At 45.7% G+C, this 18,155-nt stretch overlaps 1 protein-coding gene across 5 annotated transcripts in view; it reads right to left on the bottom strand.

The window, feature by feature from the left end:
• ATP6V0A4 (ATPase H+ transporting V0 subunit a4) overlaps positions 1-18,155 on the bottom strand; it is a 93,027-nt gene that overhangs the window by 25,287 nt on the left and 49,585 nt on the right. For all 5 annotated transcript variants that reach the window (XM_017880386.1, XM_017880383.1, XM_017880385.1 and 2 more), the window contains 5 exons: positions 16,425-16,564; positions 14,172-14,329; positions 8,711-8,804; positions 3,229-3,347; positions 1,973-2,189 (listed from right to left, as the gene is read on the bottom strand). In XM_017880386.1, coding sequence (XP_017735875.1) covers positions 1,973-2,189; positions 3,229-3,347; positions 8,711-8,804; positions 14,172-14,329; positions 16,425-16,564 — 728 coding nt within the window. The remainder of the gene's footprint in view (positions 1-1,972; positions 2,190-3,228; positions 3,348-8,710; positions 8,805-14,171; positions 14,330-16,424; positions 16,565-18,155) is intronic.

Genomic DNA, 18,155 nt, shown 5'->3' with positions numbered 1-18,155 from the left:
TCCGTCTCAAAAAAAAAAAAAAATAGAGGGAACACTTTATATGTTCCATCTTCCACCCTCACTCCACTATTTTTTTGAGATGGAGTCTCGCTCTGTTGCCCAGGCTGGAATGCAGTGGCGTGACCTCGTGCCTCCTGGGTTCAAGTGATTCTCCTGTCTCAGCCTCCTAAGTAGCTAGGATTATAGGCACCCGCCACCACGCCCAGCTAATTTTTTGTATTTTTAGTAGAGACAGGGTTTCACCATGTTGGACGGGCTGGTCTCGAACTCCTGACCTCAGGTGATCTGCCTGCCCTGGCCTCCCAAAGTGCTGGGATTACAGGCGTGAGCCACTGCGCCGAGCCTTTTCTTTTTCTTATCAATGCTTGGGTAGGGAAAGAGGACACAACTAGTAATCGAACTCATGAGAAGGGGCGTGGCCGTAGAAACATGACATTGACTAGGCATCTGATGGGCGCAATCGCCGACAGACAACCTTTGCACTGAAGGCGGCTGGTCTTCTGGAACTAGTCACAGGGCTTCATCCAGAGGAATCAGGACCTATAGAAATGGGCCTTTTATAGTGAAAATCTACCCTCAGATAATATGATCAGGTTAATCACTGGGAGAAGCCAAGGAGAAAAAGCTACTGTTATGTGTGTTATCAAAGAATTACTCAGAGTTATTTTTATATCCAGCTCCAACAGGATTTGTATACCTTTTAAAAATAAAATATTGGCCAGTCGTGGTGGCTCATACCTGTAATCTCAGCACTTTGGGAGGCTGAGGTGGGTGGATTACCTGTGGTCAGGAGTTCAAGACCAGCTGGCCAACATGGTAAAACCCTGTCTCTAATGCAAAAATTAGCCGGGCCTGGTGGTGGGCGCCTATAATCCCAGCTACTTGGGAGGCTGAGGCAGAAGAATCACTTGAACCCAGGAGGCGGAGGTCACAGTGAGCCAAGACCGTGCCCCTGCACTCCAGCCTGGGTGACAGAGTGGGACTCCATCTCCAAAAATAAATACATTAATTAATTAATTAATTAATTAATTAAATATTAAGTTGGTAATGAGGCGAAAAGAAATGGAAGAAATCAGAGCGGCAATAAAGTGCAATGGTTGGGATGAACTGTCTCTGGAAGAGGAGCAACAAATGCAAAACAGCAGCTCCCGCCAGCTTTGGAAGCTCACAGAAGAGCATGAGCTTGATTCATGGTTTTCCAGAAACCATCTCCCCATGTGAATACAGGGCCTTCTCTTCTTGATTCTTTTTCAATTATTATTCTTGTTAATTTAGCCAGAGTGCACTCTTTGAATAAAAGATTATTAAATATTAAGGTGCCATAGAGAACATTCTACCATTGCAAGCCTATCAATTTGAAGGGTTATTTTTTTTCCCGCTTCATAGCCAATGTACAAGACAATCTTCAACCCCTCTCCAATTATCCCTCTCATGTATTACCCAACAAGAATGGCTGCAGCCACACCATAGCCCTCGGTGCTTGCACCTTCATTTAATAAGACCCTTTTGAAATGTAAAGGATGTAACAGCCTCCACTGGATGCCAAGATGGCTCAGTTTTATAAATAACTACTTTTGGCAACACTCAAGAGTAGGAGAGAGGCCAGGTGCTGTGGCTCACACCTGTAATCCCAGCATTTTGGGAAGCCAAGGCAAGTGGATCACTTAAGGTCAGGAGTTCAACAGCAGCTTGGCCAACATGGTGAAACCCTGTCTCTACTAAAAACACAAAAATTAGCCAGGCGTGGTGGTGTGCACCTATAGTCCCAGCTACTCAGAAGGCTGAGGCAGGAAAATCGTTTTAACCCAGGAAGCAGAGGTTGCAGTGAGTCAAGATTGTGCCACTGCACTCCAGCCTGGGTGACAGAGCAAGACTCTGTCTCAAAAAAAAAAAAAAAAAAAAAAAAAAGAGTAGGAGAGAAATTTGACATAATCAAGTAAATAAAAGAAGAATTTTTAAAAAGCAGAAATACCTGATGTTTGTAGAGGGGTGCATTGGAAGAGTCACTGTAGTTAAACAGAAACATGTTGATGAAGTGGATGAGGATGCTGGGGGCATGCTGAGATACATGGACGTCAAAGCAGCACCACTTGAAAATGATCATGAAAACCAGGTATCCAAACAGACACAGGATAAAAATCATCTCAGGGATAAATTGCAGAATGATGTTGAGAGTTCTTCTGAAGTATCTGGGGGTGGAAAACACACAAATACACAAGATAGAACATCAAGGGAACATTAGGACTTAATTATTCTCTCAAAGCACAAAAGCACAAAATGTTCTATCTTTTTTTTTTCGCACTACTGGCAAACAACAGCACCCCACATCCCCCAGCAAAAAGCAATCCTGTATGGATGCATAGAAAAGAAAATAAGAAGGAAATACTGGAAAGTGCTTTTGCACAAAAGAGTCAGAGAGAGCCACAGTCTAGAAGTGACATCAAAGCAAAGGTCATGCCCACACAGAGAGGGTGGTGATCTGACCACAGCTTCGCACGCGGACCTAGCTCGCAGTTGCACATTTAAAGGCAAGAGGATACATAATGGGGACTTGGAAGCTTTTTCCTAAGAACGCTCTAAGATAGGGGTCGGCAAAGTGTGGCCCACAGGCCAGTCGAGCCTATCATCTGATTCTGTACAGCCTACAAGTTGAGAATGGTTTTTGTTTTGTTTTTGTTTTTGTTTTTTTGAGATGGAGTCTCACTCTGTCACCCAGACTGGAGGGCAGTGATGTGATCTCGGCTCACTGCAACCTCTGTCTCCAGGTCCAAGGGATTCTCCTGCCTCAGCCTCCCAAGTAGCTGGGATTACAGGTGCCCACCACCACACCTGGCTAATTTTTGTATTTTTAGTAGAGACAAGGTTTCACCATGTTGTCTAGGTTGGTCTTGAACTCCTGACCTCAGGCGATCCATCTGTCGGCCTTCCAAAGTGCTGGGATTACAGGTGTGAGACACTGTGCCTGGCCTCCAGTCTTTTTTTGAACCCTCAAATATTTCTGTGGCCAGAGGAGCACTGACCTTGGAGAGACTCTGCTTAGGAGAAATGGAGGTGCTACCATTTCCAGCCAACCAGCTTGTCATGGCTCAAGCCAAGATGCCCAGGGAAGTACCCCGCATAGGAAGAAAACTTGTACAGAGAGATGCGGGTCCCAAACCAGTGGCTCTGTCACCACTCATCATCAGTGTGATCAGACAGAGCAGGCAGAGGGTCCATCGGGAAACTTACATGTGATTGAAAAGGCTGAGGATGACACCAAAAACCATCTGGACAATTCCCAGGACCACCGACATCTTCATTTTATAGGAGTTCAAAAATGTGAGTTTGTTTGAAGCCAAGTTCCAAATCTGGATGGGAAATGGGGCAAAAACAAGTGAGAGAGTCTTAGAAGTTCTACTGGAGTCGAGGGCTGCAGCACAACTTTCCCTGAGCAAATCGTTCTGGGAACTGCACCTTCATATTTCAGTCAAGCTCAATGCAGGCATTTTAGAGTCTGAAAAGGAAAAAAGGATGAAACCCTTTATAAATGCAACTTTAAGGACAAAAGTAACAGGATCATTAGTGCTATTATCAAACTGCTACAAGAAAAATAGAGGAGAAAAATCCTACATGAAAAGATAATCTGGGAGGCCGAGGCAGGTGGATCACTTGAGGTAAGGAGTTCAAGACCAGCCTGGTCAACACGGTGAAACCCTGTCTCTGCTAAAAATACAAAAATTAGCTGGGCATGGTGGCGGGTTCCTGTAATCCCAACTGCTCAGGAGGCTGAAGCAGGAGAATCGTTTGAACCCAGAAGGCGGAGGTTGCAGTGAGCCGAGATTGCGCCATTGTACTCCAGCCTGGGTGACAGAGCAAGACTCTGTCTCAAAAAAAAAAAAAAAAAGAGGAAAGCTAATCTGTGCCATTATGGCAAGAGCTCAAACTTGCCTCAGTTTCCCTAATCATGGTCTGTAGATCATTGGCCCGTGAATGTATCCAATCCTTTTTAATAATACCACCTCTTACTCTGAAAGTCTGTAGTGCTTCACATTACGAAGCATTTCCCCAGGCCCTTCTCAAAAAGCTGTTCCAGTAGCCAATCTTTGTAAGCACGATGGGTAAGACACAGTCCCTGCCTTCTACACGACCCCTGTTTTAAACAGCACTGCCAGGTGGGGATCATGTGTACCTGTCCTGCCCCAAACAATACTGATGATACTGACATGAGGAGAAAGCACACTGGGTGGTCGTGCAGGGGGCAGGTGGGTGGAGGGGTTAGTTAGGGTCTCACGCTGGCTAAGGACCAGAGTCACTAACATTCATCTTCCCCGTTTAAATCTCAGCAGCCCCATGGTCTCCACTCCCACTCTGTGGAAAGGATTCCAAGTCCTTGCTCCTTCCCCTGTCCCCATCTGTACTTGAGGTACATCCCAAATTCTTCTCAGGTTTGCTCTGGGACATGTCAAAGGTGACAAGGGCACAATGGCTTTCTCACCTTTTCTCCTAAATGACTTCCTCCTCCAAACTTCTTTGCTTCTGCTAAGGGGCCAACATCCAACCAGACACAACCTCAAACACAGTCATCTCGCTCCCACCAACACACGCACGTGCTCACATGGTCAGGTGCTAATTTGCACTGATCCTTTCTTTGCAATGTCCTGAGCCAGGCCAGAGGTGCACCTACTGAGGAGGCGGCTGCTGGGAAGCGGGGAGAAGGGACTCCAATAACAGGTGCCCAGACCCCAGAGATGCCTCCTCTACCCTCACACGGGCCTTGGCATCTAAGTGGCACCAGGTGTGCCCCAGCCCTTGGCATTCCCCTTGCCCACCTGGCTGGACAGTTCCCACAGGCACACTCAATGCAGTGAGGGCAGGTGTGCTAGCACACTTTAAACCCAGCCAAATCTGACACATTAAAAATGTTGGCCAGGTGCAGTGGCTCACGCTTGTAATCCTACCACTTTGGGAGGCTAAGACAGCAAGATCCCTTGAGGTCAGGAGTTTAAGACCAGCCTGACAACAAAGTGAGACCCCGTCTCTACAAAAAATTTCTTTAAAAATTAGCTCAGCATGGCATGGTGGCTCATGCCTGCAATCCCAGCTGCTAAGGAGGCTGAAGCAGGAGAATCACTTGAACCCGGGAGGCAGAGGTTGCAGTGAGCTGAGATCGTACCATTGCGCTCCAGCCTGGGCAACAAAAGGGAAACTCCGTCTCAAAACAAACAAACAAACAAAAATTAGCCCAGCATGGCATGGCATGCTTGTAGTCCCAGCTGCTTGGAAGGCTGAAGCAGGGAGGAGATTGAGCCCAGGAGGTCGAGGCTGCAGTAAGCCATGATCATGCCACTACATTACAGCCTGGGCAAGAGAGCAAGACCTTGCCTCTAAATAAATAAATAAAAAGACAATTTTAAAATGTTAATAGTTAAGTACCAAGCACATACTAAGCAATTTAGATGTGTCTATTTCATTTAGTTCTACTGAAAACTCTGTGAGATATAGTTATTCTCATTTTACAGATAAGGTAATTTATCATAACCGCAGGAAGAGTAATTTACTTACATACCTAGGAAGAAATAACATAAGAGCAACTAATATTCAAGGAGTATTTACCATGTTTGTGCATCAGACTCTGTTCTAGGGATTTTACGTGTAAACATAATTTCATTTGCTGAGCAACCCTAGGAGTTAGGGCTGGTGTTTATTTTTATTTTTATATGTGTATATATATATATATATTTGAGACAGTCTTGCTCTGTCGCTCAGGCTGGAGTGCAGTGGTGCAGTCTCGGCTCACTGCAACCTCCGCCTCCCGGGTTCAAGCGATTCTCCTGCCTTAGCTTCCCTAGTAGCTAGGATTACAGGCACCCACCACCCTGCCCAGCTAATTTTGTATTTTTAATAGAGATGGGATTTCACCACATTGGCCAGGCTGGTGTCGAACTCCTGACCTCAAATGATCCGCATGCCTTGGCCTCCCAAAGTGCTGGGATTACAGGTGTGAGCCATCGCACCCAGCCTAGGGCTGTTATTATATGCATTTTATAGGCGAGGAAACAGATATAGAGATGTTAACATGCTCAAACTCACAGAGCAAGTAAACAGAAAAGCAAAGAGTTAAACACAGGCAGTCTGATTCCCGCGTTAAGAGCCCAGGCTCTTAACCATTTTGTTGTGTTCATTTGTTATAAAATTTTCAGAAACACCTTAAAGCCAGCTATGATGAAGGCCAAATATTTTGTGATTTGATTCACAAATAGACACCAAATGCAGTCAGTAAATGCACTGTAGAAATTTGTATTATGTAAAAAGTAAGCCTATATATATATATGATACAAGTACTAACACAGGGACAGACATTGATATGGTTTGGCTGTGTCCCCACCCAAATCTCATCTTGAATTGTAGCTCCCATAATTCCCACGTGCTGTGGGAGGAAACCGGTGGGAGATCATTGAATCATGGGGGTGGTTTCCCCCACACTATTCTCATGGGAGTCAATAAGTCTCACGAGATCTGATGGTTTTATAACGGGAAACCCATTTCACTTGGCGCTCATTCTCTCTCTTGCCTGCCACCATGTAAGATGTGCCTTTCACCTTCTGCCATGATTGCATGGCCTCCCCACACAATCTTTTTCTTTATAAATTACCCAGTCTCAGGGATGTCTTTATCACCAGCATGAAAATGGACGAATACAGACATGTTCTGTTAAAGTGGTTATCTCTGAGGAACAGGACTGCAGGAACTGGAGAGGTAGGAAAGGCAACTTCTACTTTTCTTTTCTTTTTTTTTTCTTTTGAGAAAAGTCTCTCTGTATCACCCAGGCTGGAGTGCAGTGGTGTGATCTCAGCTTACTGCAACCTCAGGTTCCCAGATTCATGTACTTCTCCTGCCTCAGCCTCCCAAGTAGCTGGGATCACAGGCATATGCCACCCATGCCCGGCTAATTTTGGTATTTTTATCTTTTTTTTTTTTTTTGAGATGGGCTCTCACTCTGGTTGCCTAGGCTGTTGTGCAGTGGCATGATCTCAGCTCACTGCAACCTCCACCTCCCAGGATAAAACAATTCTCCTGCTTCAGCCTCCCAAGTAGCTGGGACTACTGGCATGTACCAACGTGCCCAGTTAATTTCTGTATTTTTAGAGGAGACAAGGTTTCACCATGTTGGCCAGGCTGGTCTCAAACTCCTGACCTCAAGTGATCCACCCACCTCAGCCTCCCAAAGTGCTGGGATTATAGGCATGAGCCACCACACCTGGCCAACCCCTGCTTTTCTTTATATAATATTTTGTGTGGTATAGATTTTTAAAATCATATATATATGTATTATTTTAGGATAGAAAGACCAGAAATTTTCAAAATTCTAAATGTTACTAGGAACAGATTTCATTATTTTCAAAATCCCACATTCTCTTTCACTCTGACATATTTTCTTTCTTTTCTAACTTGTGGGCAGATGACAAAATTGCATGCAGAGTAGAAACTCAGGATCATTCAGTTCTGCAATGTGAAATACTGTAGCTCCACTCTGTCTGAGGAGCAGAAATGGACAGGCAGGATTTGCTGATGAATTAACTGTGGGCTGTGGAGGGGAGAGACGAGACTATCGGAGCAATGAGATTCCAAACAAAGGAAGATCAACCAGACCCTAAGATCATCCCCATCTAGATTCCTTCTCCACCTGCTTACTAAACATGAAATTCCTTTGACCAAGGACAATGTCTTGCAGGCCACAAAAATTCAAATTAGTTTTTAGCGCTTTGCAACTTACAAACCAGCCTTCAAGGACTTTACCACTTTTGATAAAACTTAGAATGCAAGTATCCCTGGGTGGCAAGTATAAACAAATCCTGGGCAAACTTTCTGTTTTTATAAGGGCAGGGAGGCAGGAGATAGCAGGATGACCCAGGAAAACTTAAGAAGAGGTGACCTGTAAGCCAGGAGAGACAGGAGAACCAATTTTAGGGCTAGTACTATTTACTTCTAACTGTCAGCAACAAAAACTGAGGTCTCAGGTTCTCTCCCATAAAGAAAGAGCTTAGAAGAAACATGGACAGCATTTGCCAGGTTCAGTTTTCATTTGGAGCATAAGGCCGCCACCTGGTGGCAGCATGCACTGGGCCAATAAAAATAAACAGCTTTACATGAATGGGCATGTGTTATATCTCCTCAAAACCACTTTATATCTACAGGCTGCGAGGAAGTATTCTTTTGCTTAGCTCAAATCAAGCTGACTAGGATAGATATAACAAATAAAATGAAGCAAATACCTTTTAAAAAAGTGTCAATTCTATGCAGTAAAACAAAGCAAACATAAAAACAAATCCACACTTTTTTAAAAACAAGGGAAATGTTTCCCACTGCGAGAAAATACAAAGCAGGGAACTTAAACTTGATTAGGATGCTAAACAGCTTATGTAATACGCATTCTCCCCAGGCAACCAAGTGCCTTTTAAAGAAGCAATTATTAAGCACCAGGGATGTGACTGATGGAGAAAGAGGCAGATGTTTGGGGAACTATATGGAAAATGGGGCTGGGTAGAAGGTGTAGATAGAACATTTACTTGAATCTGGCTCTACGTGTCACAAAAACATCAGCAGAAGTTATTTTATCTCAATACAAGTTTGTTGATTTGACAGGCTTTGTTGGCCTTTTCTTCTCTATCCAGAGGTCTCCTCCACAAGACAGTTCATACAATAAATATTTAACCCAAGAAGACATTATTACCGGATCAATCCCAAATGGGTATGGATTTCCAAAATACACTCCTGGTATGGCTGGGTCCAGCTGCAGATATGGATTTTCCTCCATTACATGAGTACTTTAGAGGGAGAAAGGGAGAAAAACAAACAATGATCAACCAGGGCAGAAAAAATACTATAGTACCACCAGTCTTGAACTTGCCCACCAAAGCCCAACTATCGGTGCAACTCATCAATTCAGTTGATTCAACATCTACTCTGCATCAAGTATTGTCCTAAGCACTGAGGCTACAATCTGAGTTTTCAAAGAGATCTCAGCCTGATGTGCTAAAGTAAAGAAAATCAGGGCCGAGAGCAGTGGCTTACATTCATAATCCCAGCCCTTTGGGAGGCTGAGGTGGGAGGATCCCTTAAGCCCAGGAGTTTGAGACCAGCTGGTTGTGGTGGCACGTGCCTTTAGTTCCAGCTACTTGGGAGGCTGAGGAGGGAGGATCACTTGAGCCTGGGAGGTCAAGGCTGCAGTGAGCCATGATTGCACCACTGCACTCCAGCCTGGACAACAGAGTGAGACTCTGTTGAAAGGAAAAAAAAGGGGGAAGGGGGAGAGGGGAGAGAAGGGGAAAGGGAAAGGGAAAAGGAAGGAAAAGGAAGGGAAATCAGGAGTTGTACACACATCAGAACTGAAGTAGAAGGCAGGGATGCTGGGAGAACACAGGAAAGAAACCCCAGCCCAGGGACATGCTTGGGAAGTCTCCCCAGGGAACACCGGAGCTGCTTCTGAAGGATGGATTGGTTTTTTATATACACACCTCAACTGCTACGAAACTCACCTCTAAAAACATGTAGCCCATTGAATGTCTTTAAACCTGTATCCCCTTTTCACCCAGAAGCATGCATGTCAATGGGAAAAAATTTCTTTTTTCTTTCTTTCTTTCTTTTTTTTTTTTTTTTTTGAGACAGAGTTTCACTCTTGTTGCCCAGGCTGGAGTGCAATGGCATGATCTCGGCTCACTGCAACCTCCGCCTCCCCCCACAGCCCGACCCCAGGTTCAAGCAATCCTCCTGTTTCAGCCTCCCAAGTAGCTGGGATTACAGGCATGTGCCACCATGACCAACAATTTATTGTATTTTTAGTAAAGACGGGGGTTTCACCATGTTGGTTAGGCTGGTCTCGAATCCCTGACCTCAAGTGATCTGCATGCCTTGGCCTCCCAAAGTGCTGGGATTAGGCATGAGCCACCGCACCTGGCCCAGAAATTTCTTACTTTCTGTCTCTGCAAGCCTTAAGTGGGTGAGAAAGTTGAGCTAATTTTTTTTAAGAACCTGTATCTGTGGAAGGGTTCAAGGAATGAGCATTTGCAATGAGGAGGAACAGTCCTGGCACAGTGGCTCATGCTTATAACCCCAGCACTTTGGGAGGCTGAGGTGGGTGGATCACTTGAGGTCAGGAGTTTGAGAGCAGCCTAGCCAACATGGTAAACTCCCATCTCTACTAAAAATACAAAAATTAGTCGGACACAATGGCACATGCTTGTAATCCCATCTACTCAGGAGGCTGTGGCAGGAGAATTACTTGAAATCAGAAGGCAGAGGTTGCAGTGAGCCAAGATCACACCACTGCACTCCAGCCCGGGCAACACAGCAAGACTCCATCTACAAAAAATAAAATTAATAAAATTAAATTAAATTTAAAAATAATGAAATGATGAAGAACAGACAGCACACAGTCTTGACAGGCTGTCCAGAAATATACTCCCTTCCCTTCCGCAGTGAGGTGCTGGGGGCCTTAGGTAGCAGCTGAGGGAATCGGGAAGCCTGGCCTACTGTCCTGGCCCTCAATATACAACGGCAGCAGCTGATCGTGACTCACTCACCCAGACATGACCCCCATCCTAATGGCATGACTCAGTGCAAATGGCTGGATTTCCATAGCAGAGAAGTGTTTGTGTGTTCGCAAAGGGAAAAGTCACCCCTGACAGGAGGGAACTGGCCTGGCACCCACAGCTAAGCCATCGTGTATCCTGCTGAGCATAAACAACTTCAAAGGACAGCAACGGCTGGGCGCGGTGGCTCAAGCCTGTAATCCCAGCACTTTGGGAGGCCGAGACGGGCGGATCACGAGGTCAGGACATTGAGACCATCCTGGCTAATATGGTGAAACCCCGTCTACTAAAAAATACAAAAAAAACTAGCCGGGCGAGATGGCGGGCGCCTGTAGTCCCAGCTACTCGGGAGGCTGAGGCAGGAGAATGGTGTAAACCCAGGAGGCGGAGCTTGCAGTGAGCTGAGATCCGGCCACTGCACTCCAGCCTGGGCGACAGAGCGAGACTCCGTCTCAAAAAAAAAAAAAAAGGACAGCAACATCAGGCAAGGCCACCTGGCCGCTACGATAGAGTGAGAAAAAACAAGATCATTCCACAATCATACCCCGATACAGGCAAAAAGAAGGATATGGTCCAAACCACAAAAATGATCCAACATCCCCTGCATCCTAACAAAGGCTAAATCCCCTAAGCCCTTTCTAATACCCTCTTAATAGAGATAGTTTTCCCAGTGATGCACCATTTCCTTCGCTGAGTCAATACGCCCAACTCCAATGACTACAGGAATGTTTTCGGTGATCTCTCAACCATCAAGGAAGCAGGTCCATCAAGGAACCATGTCGCAGCTGGTGACCAGAACCAGCTTGCTGTGTACTTCAGCTGTCTTTTTCTTCTACCACAGTGATAATGACGTTCTGCCTTATACTCCTGATCCTTCACATATGGCTGAGCATTGCTCCAATTCAAGACCAAAGAGTCTTGAATTGGGGAAGAAGATATTTGCAGGTGCATAAGAGAACAGCATTCATAGCCATATCTGCAGCGTGGTAACAAGACAGTTAACTTGGGCCTTTCACAATCATACTCCATGGGAAATGGAATTTCATGTTGGTAGTCTGGTGAAATTACACAGATTGAACAAGTTTCAAAACTCATCTCAGCCAGGCGCGGTGGCTCACGCCTGTAATCCCTGCACTTTGAGAGGGCGAGGCGGGCGGATCACCTGAGGTCAGGAATTCAAGACCACCCTGGCCAACATGGTGAAACCCCATCTCTACTAAAAATACAAAAATTAGCTGGGCGTGGTGGCGCACACCTGTAATCCCAGCTGCTTAGGAGGCTGAGACGGGAGAATCACTAGAACCCGGGAGGCAGAGGTTGCAGTGAGCCAAGATTGTGCCACTGCACTCCAGCTTGGGCCACAGAACGAGACTCCATCTCAAAATAAAAAATAAATAAAAATAAAACTCATCTCTATACTTATGAGTTTAAATCTAAAGAGCAGAACTAAGTGTATGAATGAATGTGTTTGTTTGTTTGTTTGTTTGTGATGGGGTCTTGCTCTATTGCCCAGGCTGGAGTGCAGCAGTGCCATCATGGTTCATTGCAGCCTCAACCTCCCAGGCTCAGATGATGTTCCTATCTCAGCCTCCCGAGTAGCTGGAACCACAGGCATGTGCCACTGTGCCCAGCTAATTTTTTTTATTTTTCATTTTATGTAGAGGCAGGGTCTCCCTATATTGCCTAGGCTGGTCTTGAACTCCTGGGTTCAAGCGATCCTCCCACTTTGGCCTCCCAAAGTTCTGAGATCACAGGTGTGAGCCACTGCTCAACCTAATTTGTTTTTAAATTTATGAAAGTTTTGTTCTTTTGGGCATCTCTTTAGAATACTAATTGCAAAGCCAAAAAAAAAAAAAAAAAATCACAGACACAGCTGTCTGTTTGTCATTCTGGAAAACGTTTTATCCTTCATTTTTCTATATTTTTATTTTTCTACATTTATTTAAGGTGGGGAATCCCATCTCTATGTCAGGGAACGTAGGCCTAGCAGAGAAATAAGAAGTGACTGCATTAGAGTCTCCATGCCCCCACACTAAAGATTCCTACAGTCTCCTGGTGAGCCAGTAAAACCCATGAAGTCCCTTGCTTGGGAGAGGAAGAATGGGAAACGAGATTGTGAACACGTTTACCTCTCTCAGCCTTCACTTTGGTCCTCTTTTCTCATTTGTTCAAAGGGAAGTTCCAGGATGAGACACAGAAATCTTAAGATGATCCAAAGAAGCCGGGCAGAGACAGATGTTAGGAAATGTCACCATTGATATGTAGGTTTTACAAACTAGCCCTCATGCTGCTGTGGAAATCTCAGGTACGTGATGCACGTAGCCTAAGATCCTCCCTAAAATCATGAGGCTGTCACAATTTCTATTTGTTCACTTCACAGTCCCCTATCCTCCAGAGTCCCCTGTCCTCCTCCAGTTCATTAAATTGACCTACCTCTCAAACTCTAAAATCTTTCTCCTCATAAAAGTCTCCATTCCTGAAAGGCTGTGTTTCCATTCTGAAGACTGCTTGTCTGATTAACTGCATAAAATCACGGTGGAATGCACAGGGGAAGGGTGGACTATGGGGATTTAGAGAGTTTCCAGGTCTCTCTATTCTACAGTCCCCACATCTCCTTACCAGGTGACCCCTATCCCCAACTCTGTCAGCCAGAGGACAAATACAGGGAGACAGCATTGCAAAACCAACCCTTTCCTCATTTGCTTTTTTTTTTTTTTTTTTTGAGATGGAGTCTCGCTCTGTTGCCCAGGCTGGAGTGCAATGGTGCAATCTTGGCTCACTGCAACCTCCATCTCCTGGATTCAAGCAATTCTCGTGCCTTGGCCTCCCAAGTAGCTGGGATTATAGGCACATGTCACCATGCCCAGCTAATTTTGGTATTTTTAGTAGAGATAGGGTTTCACCATGTTGGCCAGGCTGGTCTCGAACTCCTGACCTCAAGTGATCCTCCCACCTCGGCCTCCCAAAGTGTTGGGATTACAGGTGTGAGTCACCATGCCCAGGCTCTCATTTGCTTTTGTTTGAGACAGCATCTTGCTGTGTTGCCCAGGCTGGAGTGCAGTGGTGTGACTGTAGCTCATGCAGCCTTCACCTCCTTGGCCCAATTCATCCCCCTGCCTCAGCCTCCCAAGTAGTGAGGACTACAGGCATGCCAACTCATTTGGCTAATTACTTTTCTTTTCTTTTCTTTTTTTTTGGAGATGGAGTCTCACTCTGTCACCCAGGCTGTAGTGCAGTGGTGCAATCTCAGCTCTCTGCAACCTCTGCCTCCCAGGCTCAAGCAATTCTCCTGCCTCAGCCTCCCGAGTAGCTGGGATTCCAGGCGCCCACCATCAAACTGGTTAATTTTTGTATTTTCAGTGGAGACCAGGTTCCACCATGTCGGCCAGGCTTGTCTCGAACTGCTGAGCTCAGGTGATCCGCCCGCCTCAGCCTCCCAGAGTGCTGGGATTACAGGCGTGAGCCACCGCGCCTGGTCTATTTGTTTTGAATTTTCAAGTGCACCTCTGAGTAGAGCTAGGTGTAGACTCCCCCAACCAAGAAAACAGTCACTGAGGCCACCCGGACGGCCAGTGACTGCGCCATCTCTCTCCATCAACTCACTTCCATGTGCCGTTTCTGAACATGGGTTGGACACTCCAAGAAGAGCCAAAGATGTTCAAGGACTTGGAGAAGCAGTCATTGTAGATCAAACCCGTGTAGATGGAGAAGATGCCCATAAGTAGGATCAGATAGCGCCCGTGGAAGAAGGTGTTCCAAATCTGGCCTCAGAGACACAGAGAGGATGATTGTCAGTGGGCTCTGAAGCAGACCCCGGAGGAAGTGTTCTATAGGATGTCTCCAGCATCACCGGTGCAGGCACCCTTTAAGGGGGCCACATGACCATGGCAGACATCAATCATCCAGACAGGAAGAGCACACACATCACGGTTTTAGAACATATAGGTGCACCAAAAGTCCTAGGCTGGTATTTGTTATCGTTAAGCAAAAACCATATAGGCAAAAATTAGCCGGGCATGGTGGTGCATGCCTATCATCCCAGCTACTTGGGACACTGAGGCAGAAGAATCACTTGAACCCAGGAGGTGGAGGCTGCAGTAAGCCAAGATTGCACCACTGCACTCCAGCCTGGGTGACAGAGCAAGACTCTGTCAAAGAAAAAAAAGAGCCGGGTGTGGTGGCTCACACCTGTAATCCCAACACTTTGGGAGGCGGAGGTGGGCAGATCACCTGAGGGCAGGAGTTCGAGACCAGCCTGACCAACATGGTGAAACCCCATCTCTACTAAAAATTAGCCAGATGTGGTGGTGTGCACATTAGTCCCAGTTACTCGGGAGGCTGAGGCAGGAGAATCACTTGAACCCGGGAGGCAGAGGTTGCAGTGAGCTGAGATTGCCCCACTGCCTCCAGTCTGGGGTGAACAGAGCAAGACTCGTGTCTTTCAAAAAAAAAAAAAAAAAAATATTATATATATATATATATATATATGCATGCCTCAGATTATTCCATTGCGCCTGCATTAGAAAATAAACTGAAGTGCAAGCAAGGCCTCATATGCTTAGGAAGGGACTTAAAAGCAGGTGGCTGGTGTCTCAGGTGCTTCCAGGAAATAAGCACTGAACTGGCCTCTCATGGCCGCTACATTTATGACAAGTCAGATATATACTCATTTTGCATCTTGTCATTGTAAAGTTGAATCCCTGTCTGACTATGTCTGCTGAGAAGAATAAAGTGCTTTCTCATAATACTGAATAATGTGTGTCAATCATTCCAAGAAGTGCTGACGTATAACTCTGAAACTCAAAATGTTTACCATACAAAACTACATCTTTAAGCTTGGCATAGAAAACTATATTGGTCACAGGTTGATCGTGTCCTCTAACCTTGACATCGCTGACCTAGCTGTAATTAATTCAACCTGTAATAAAACATTGCAGATATCCTTTCTTTGTTTTTTTTTTTTTTTTTAGATGGAGTCCCTCTCTGTCACCCAGGCTGGAGTAAAGGGCGCGATCTCGGCTCATTGCAACCTCCACCTCCCAGGTTCAAGTGATTCTCCAGCCTCAGCCTCCCAAGTAGCTGGGACTACAGGTGCCCACCACCATGCCTGGCTAATTTTTGTATTTTTAGTAGAGACGGGGTTTCACCACGTTGGCCTCGAACTCCTGATCTCAAATGACCCACCCACCATGGCCTCCCAAAGTGGTGGGATTACAGGTGTGAGCCACTGTGCCCGGCAAGCTGATATACTTTGAACCAATGCACCCTTCTTGAGTTGTCTCAGCCTTCACAGTACTCTGTGAAGGTGGAGAAACTTAAGAGCGGAGAAACGATGTTCAGGGTTTCTCAGTGTTCAGAAGAACACGGGTCCCAGGCTGCTTCTGCCATGAACAAATACTCATGATATTTTAAGTAAAAACACTACAAATAGTATGCACTACTTGATGCCAATTTTTGAAAAATTGGTGGATAAGCACAAACAAATTGGAAAGATATCCAAAAGCATTCCTGGTGATTTTTCTCTAGGTCACTATATGTTGCATTTTCTAATGTTTACAATGATTATGTATTTCTTTCATAATCAGAGAAAAAAATCAGAGTTAGAAAAAATACATATTGAAAAGAAAATCGATGCCTTATTAAGTCATGAACAAAACCCAAAATGCTGAAAGGAACGGCACCAAACCGTCCAAAGGAATTACCTTTGGCCAGAAGTTTTCGGTTAATTCTGGCTCTTTTTTACTTTCCTTCTCTCCCTTATTTTTCACAAAAACGTGTTATTTCTATGGTGAAAACCACATACACGTTTTCATACTCTGAAAATGAACGGGGGCAAGACCGTCAGTGGACACTCACCTCATTGTCCGTCTTCTGGGAGAGCAAGCGTCTCTCATTCAGAACCATCCAAAGTGCGGCCAGGAGCATCACGGTTCCGTGACCACAGTCTCCAAACATCACAGCGAACAGGAAGGGGAAAGTGATGATGGTGTAGGGAGCTGTGGAGGGGAGACGCACAATACCTGAGGCCTCAGCACAGCCTCGGGGCCCCCACCTCAGATTCCCTGCCACAGCTCCACGATCTTCATGCGGGCTTCCATAAGTCTTTCTGGTTGTCTTTTCTCACCATCGTCACCCTGACACATGATTAACTGCCATATAAATGAGTGCGTCTGTTTCTAGGCATTCTTTTTTTCAATTTTTTTTTTTTGAGACAGGGTCTCACTCTGTCACCCAGGCTGGAGTGCAATGGCATGATCATGGCTCACTGAAACCTCCACCTCCTGGACTCAAGTGATCCTTCCACGTCAGCCTCTTGAGTAGCTGGAACTACAGGTGCATGCCACCATGCCTAACTAATTTTTAAATTTTTCTGTAGAGATAACGTCTCACTATATTGCCCAGGTTGGTCTCAAACTCCTGGTTTCAAGCAATCCTCCCACCTCGGCCTCCCAAAGTGTTGGGAACCACTGCGCCCAGTCTATAAGTAGGCATTCTTATTCCCCACTTAACAGATGTGCTGAGGCTTAGAGAAGCTGAGTGACTTGTCAAAAATCACAAAGTCAAAAAAAAGAAAAAATAGAAAAAAATCACAAAGTTTGATGGAACATAAGATCAGCTTTCTCTCTCTAGGTGCTTTCTCTACTCTTCTCCACACCCACCTTTTGTCTGTTTCTCCACCATTCACATGCGCCACACACCACCAGCAGTTTGCTCACAGGGACCCTCAACCCAGGAGGACCCTGCTTTACAGGCCACAAATTAGACTGGGCCTCAGGCTGGAGAAGAACAGCACCAGGCGCTGCTTGGACAAAAGGTATCTGGTCTACCCTTTGACTTTATTTTATCTATTTTTTGAGACAGGATCTCGCTCTGTCGCCAAGGCTGGAGTGCAGTGGCGCCATCTTGGCTCACTGCAATCTCTGCCTCCAGGGTTCAAGTGATTTTCCTGCCTCAGCCTCCTGAGTAGCTGTGATTACAGGTGCCTGTCACCACGCCCTGCTAATTTTTGTATTTTCAGTAGAAACAGGGCTTTGCCATGTTGGTCAGGCTGGTCTCCAACCCCTGACCTCAAGCGATCCACATCCTCGGCCTCCCAAAGTGCTGGGATTACAGGCATGAGCCACCACGCTCAGCCTACCCCTTTATTTTATTAACCAAGCTAGCAAGATTCCACAGCCTAGGACACCAAGAATCGAGTCTTCTAAGTTCTGTGTACTGGTGTTTTTCCCACACAGTAACTACAGGACTGTGAAGATGCCAAGATATGGCCCTCATTGAATTGGTGAAGGAAATGAACACTGACTTCAGCTGCCGGATGAAGCTGCAGTTTAAGGGCCTACAGGTGAAGACCAAGAACAAGTCTTTCACCAATCGGCATTTATAGATGACATCACAGGGTATTAGGAAACCAAGGAGGATTTTAGGAATCCCACTGCTTGCCCCTACTATCCTACTTCTTCCTCCGATTCCCACAGCTACTACCCTAGCTCCAAGCCTCACAGTTTTAACAAGTTCACCTCCTCGGTCACCTCAGAGGTCCATCTTACCCAGTTTTCACACTGCCCAGTTGTGCAATTAATCAGATCT

The sequence above is a fragment of the Rhinopithecus bieti genome, unplaced genomic scaffold (assembly GCF_001698545.2).
Source record: "Rhinopithecus bieti isolate Rb0 unplaced genomic scaffold, ASM169854v2 scaffold_11401, whole genome shotgun sequence".
NCBI classification, from domain to species: Eukaryota; Metazoa; Chordata; class Mammalia; order Primates; family Cercopithecidae; genus Rhinopithecus; species Rhinopithecus bieti.
Note: the sequence above shows the minus strand (reverse complement) of the source record. Positions and strands in the feature narration are given on the sequence as shown.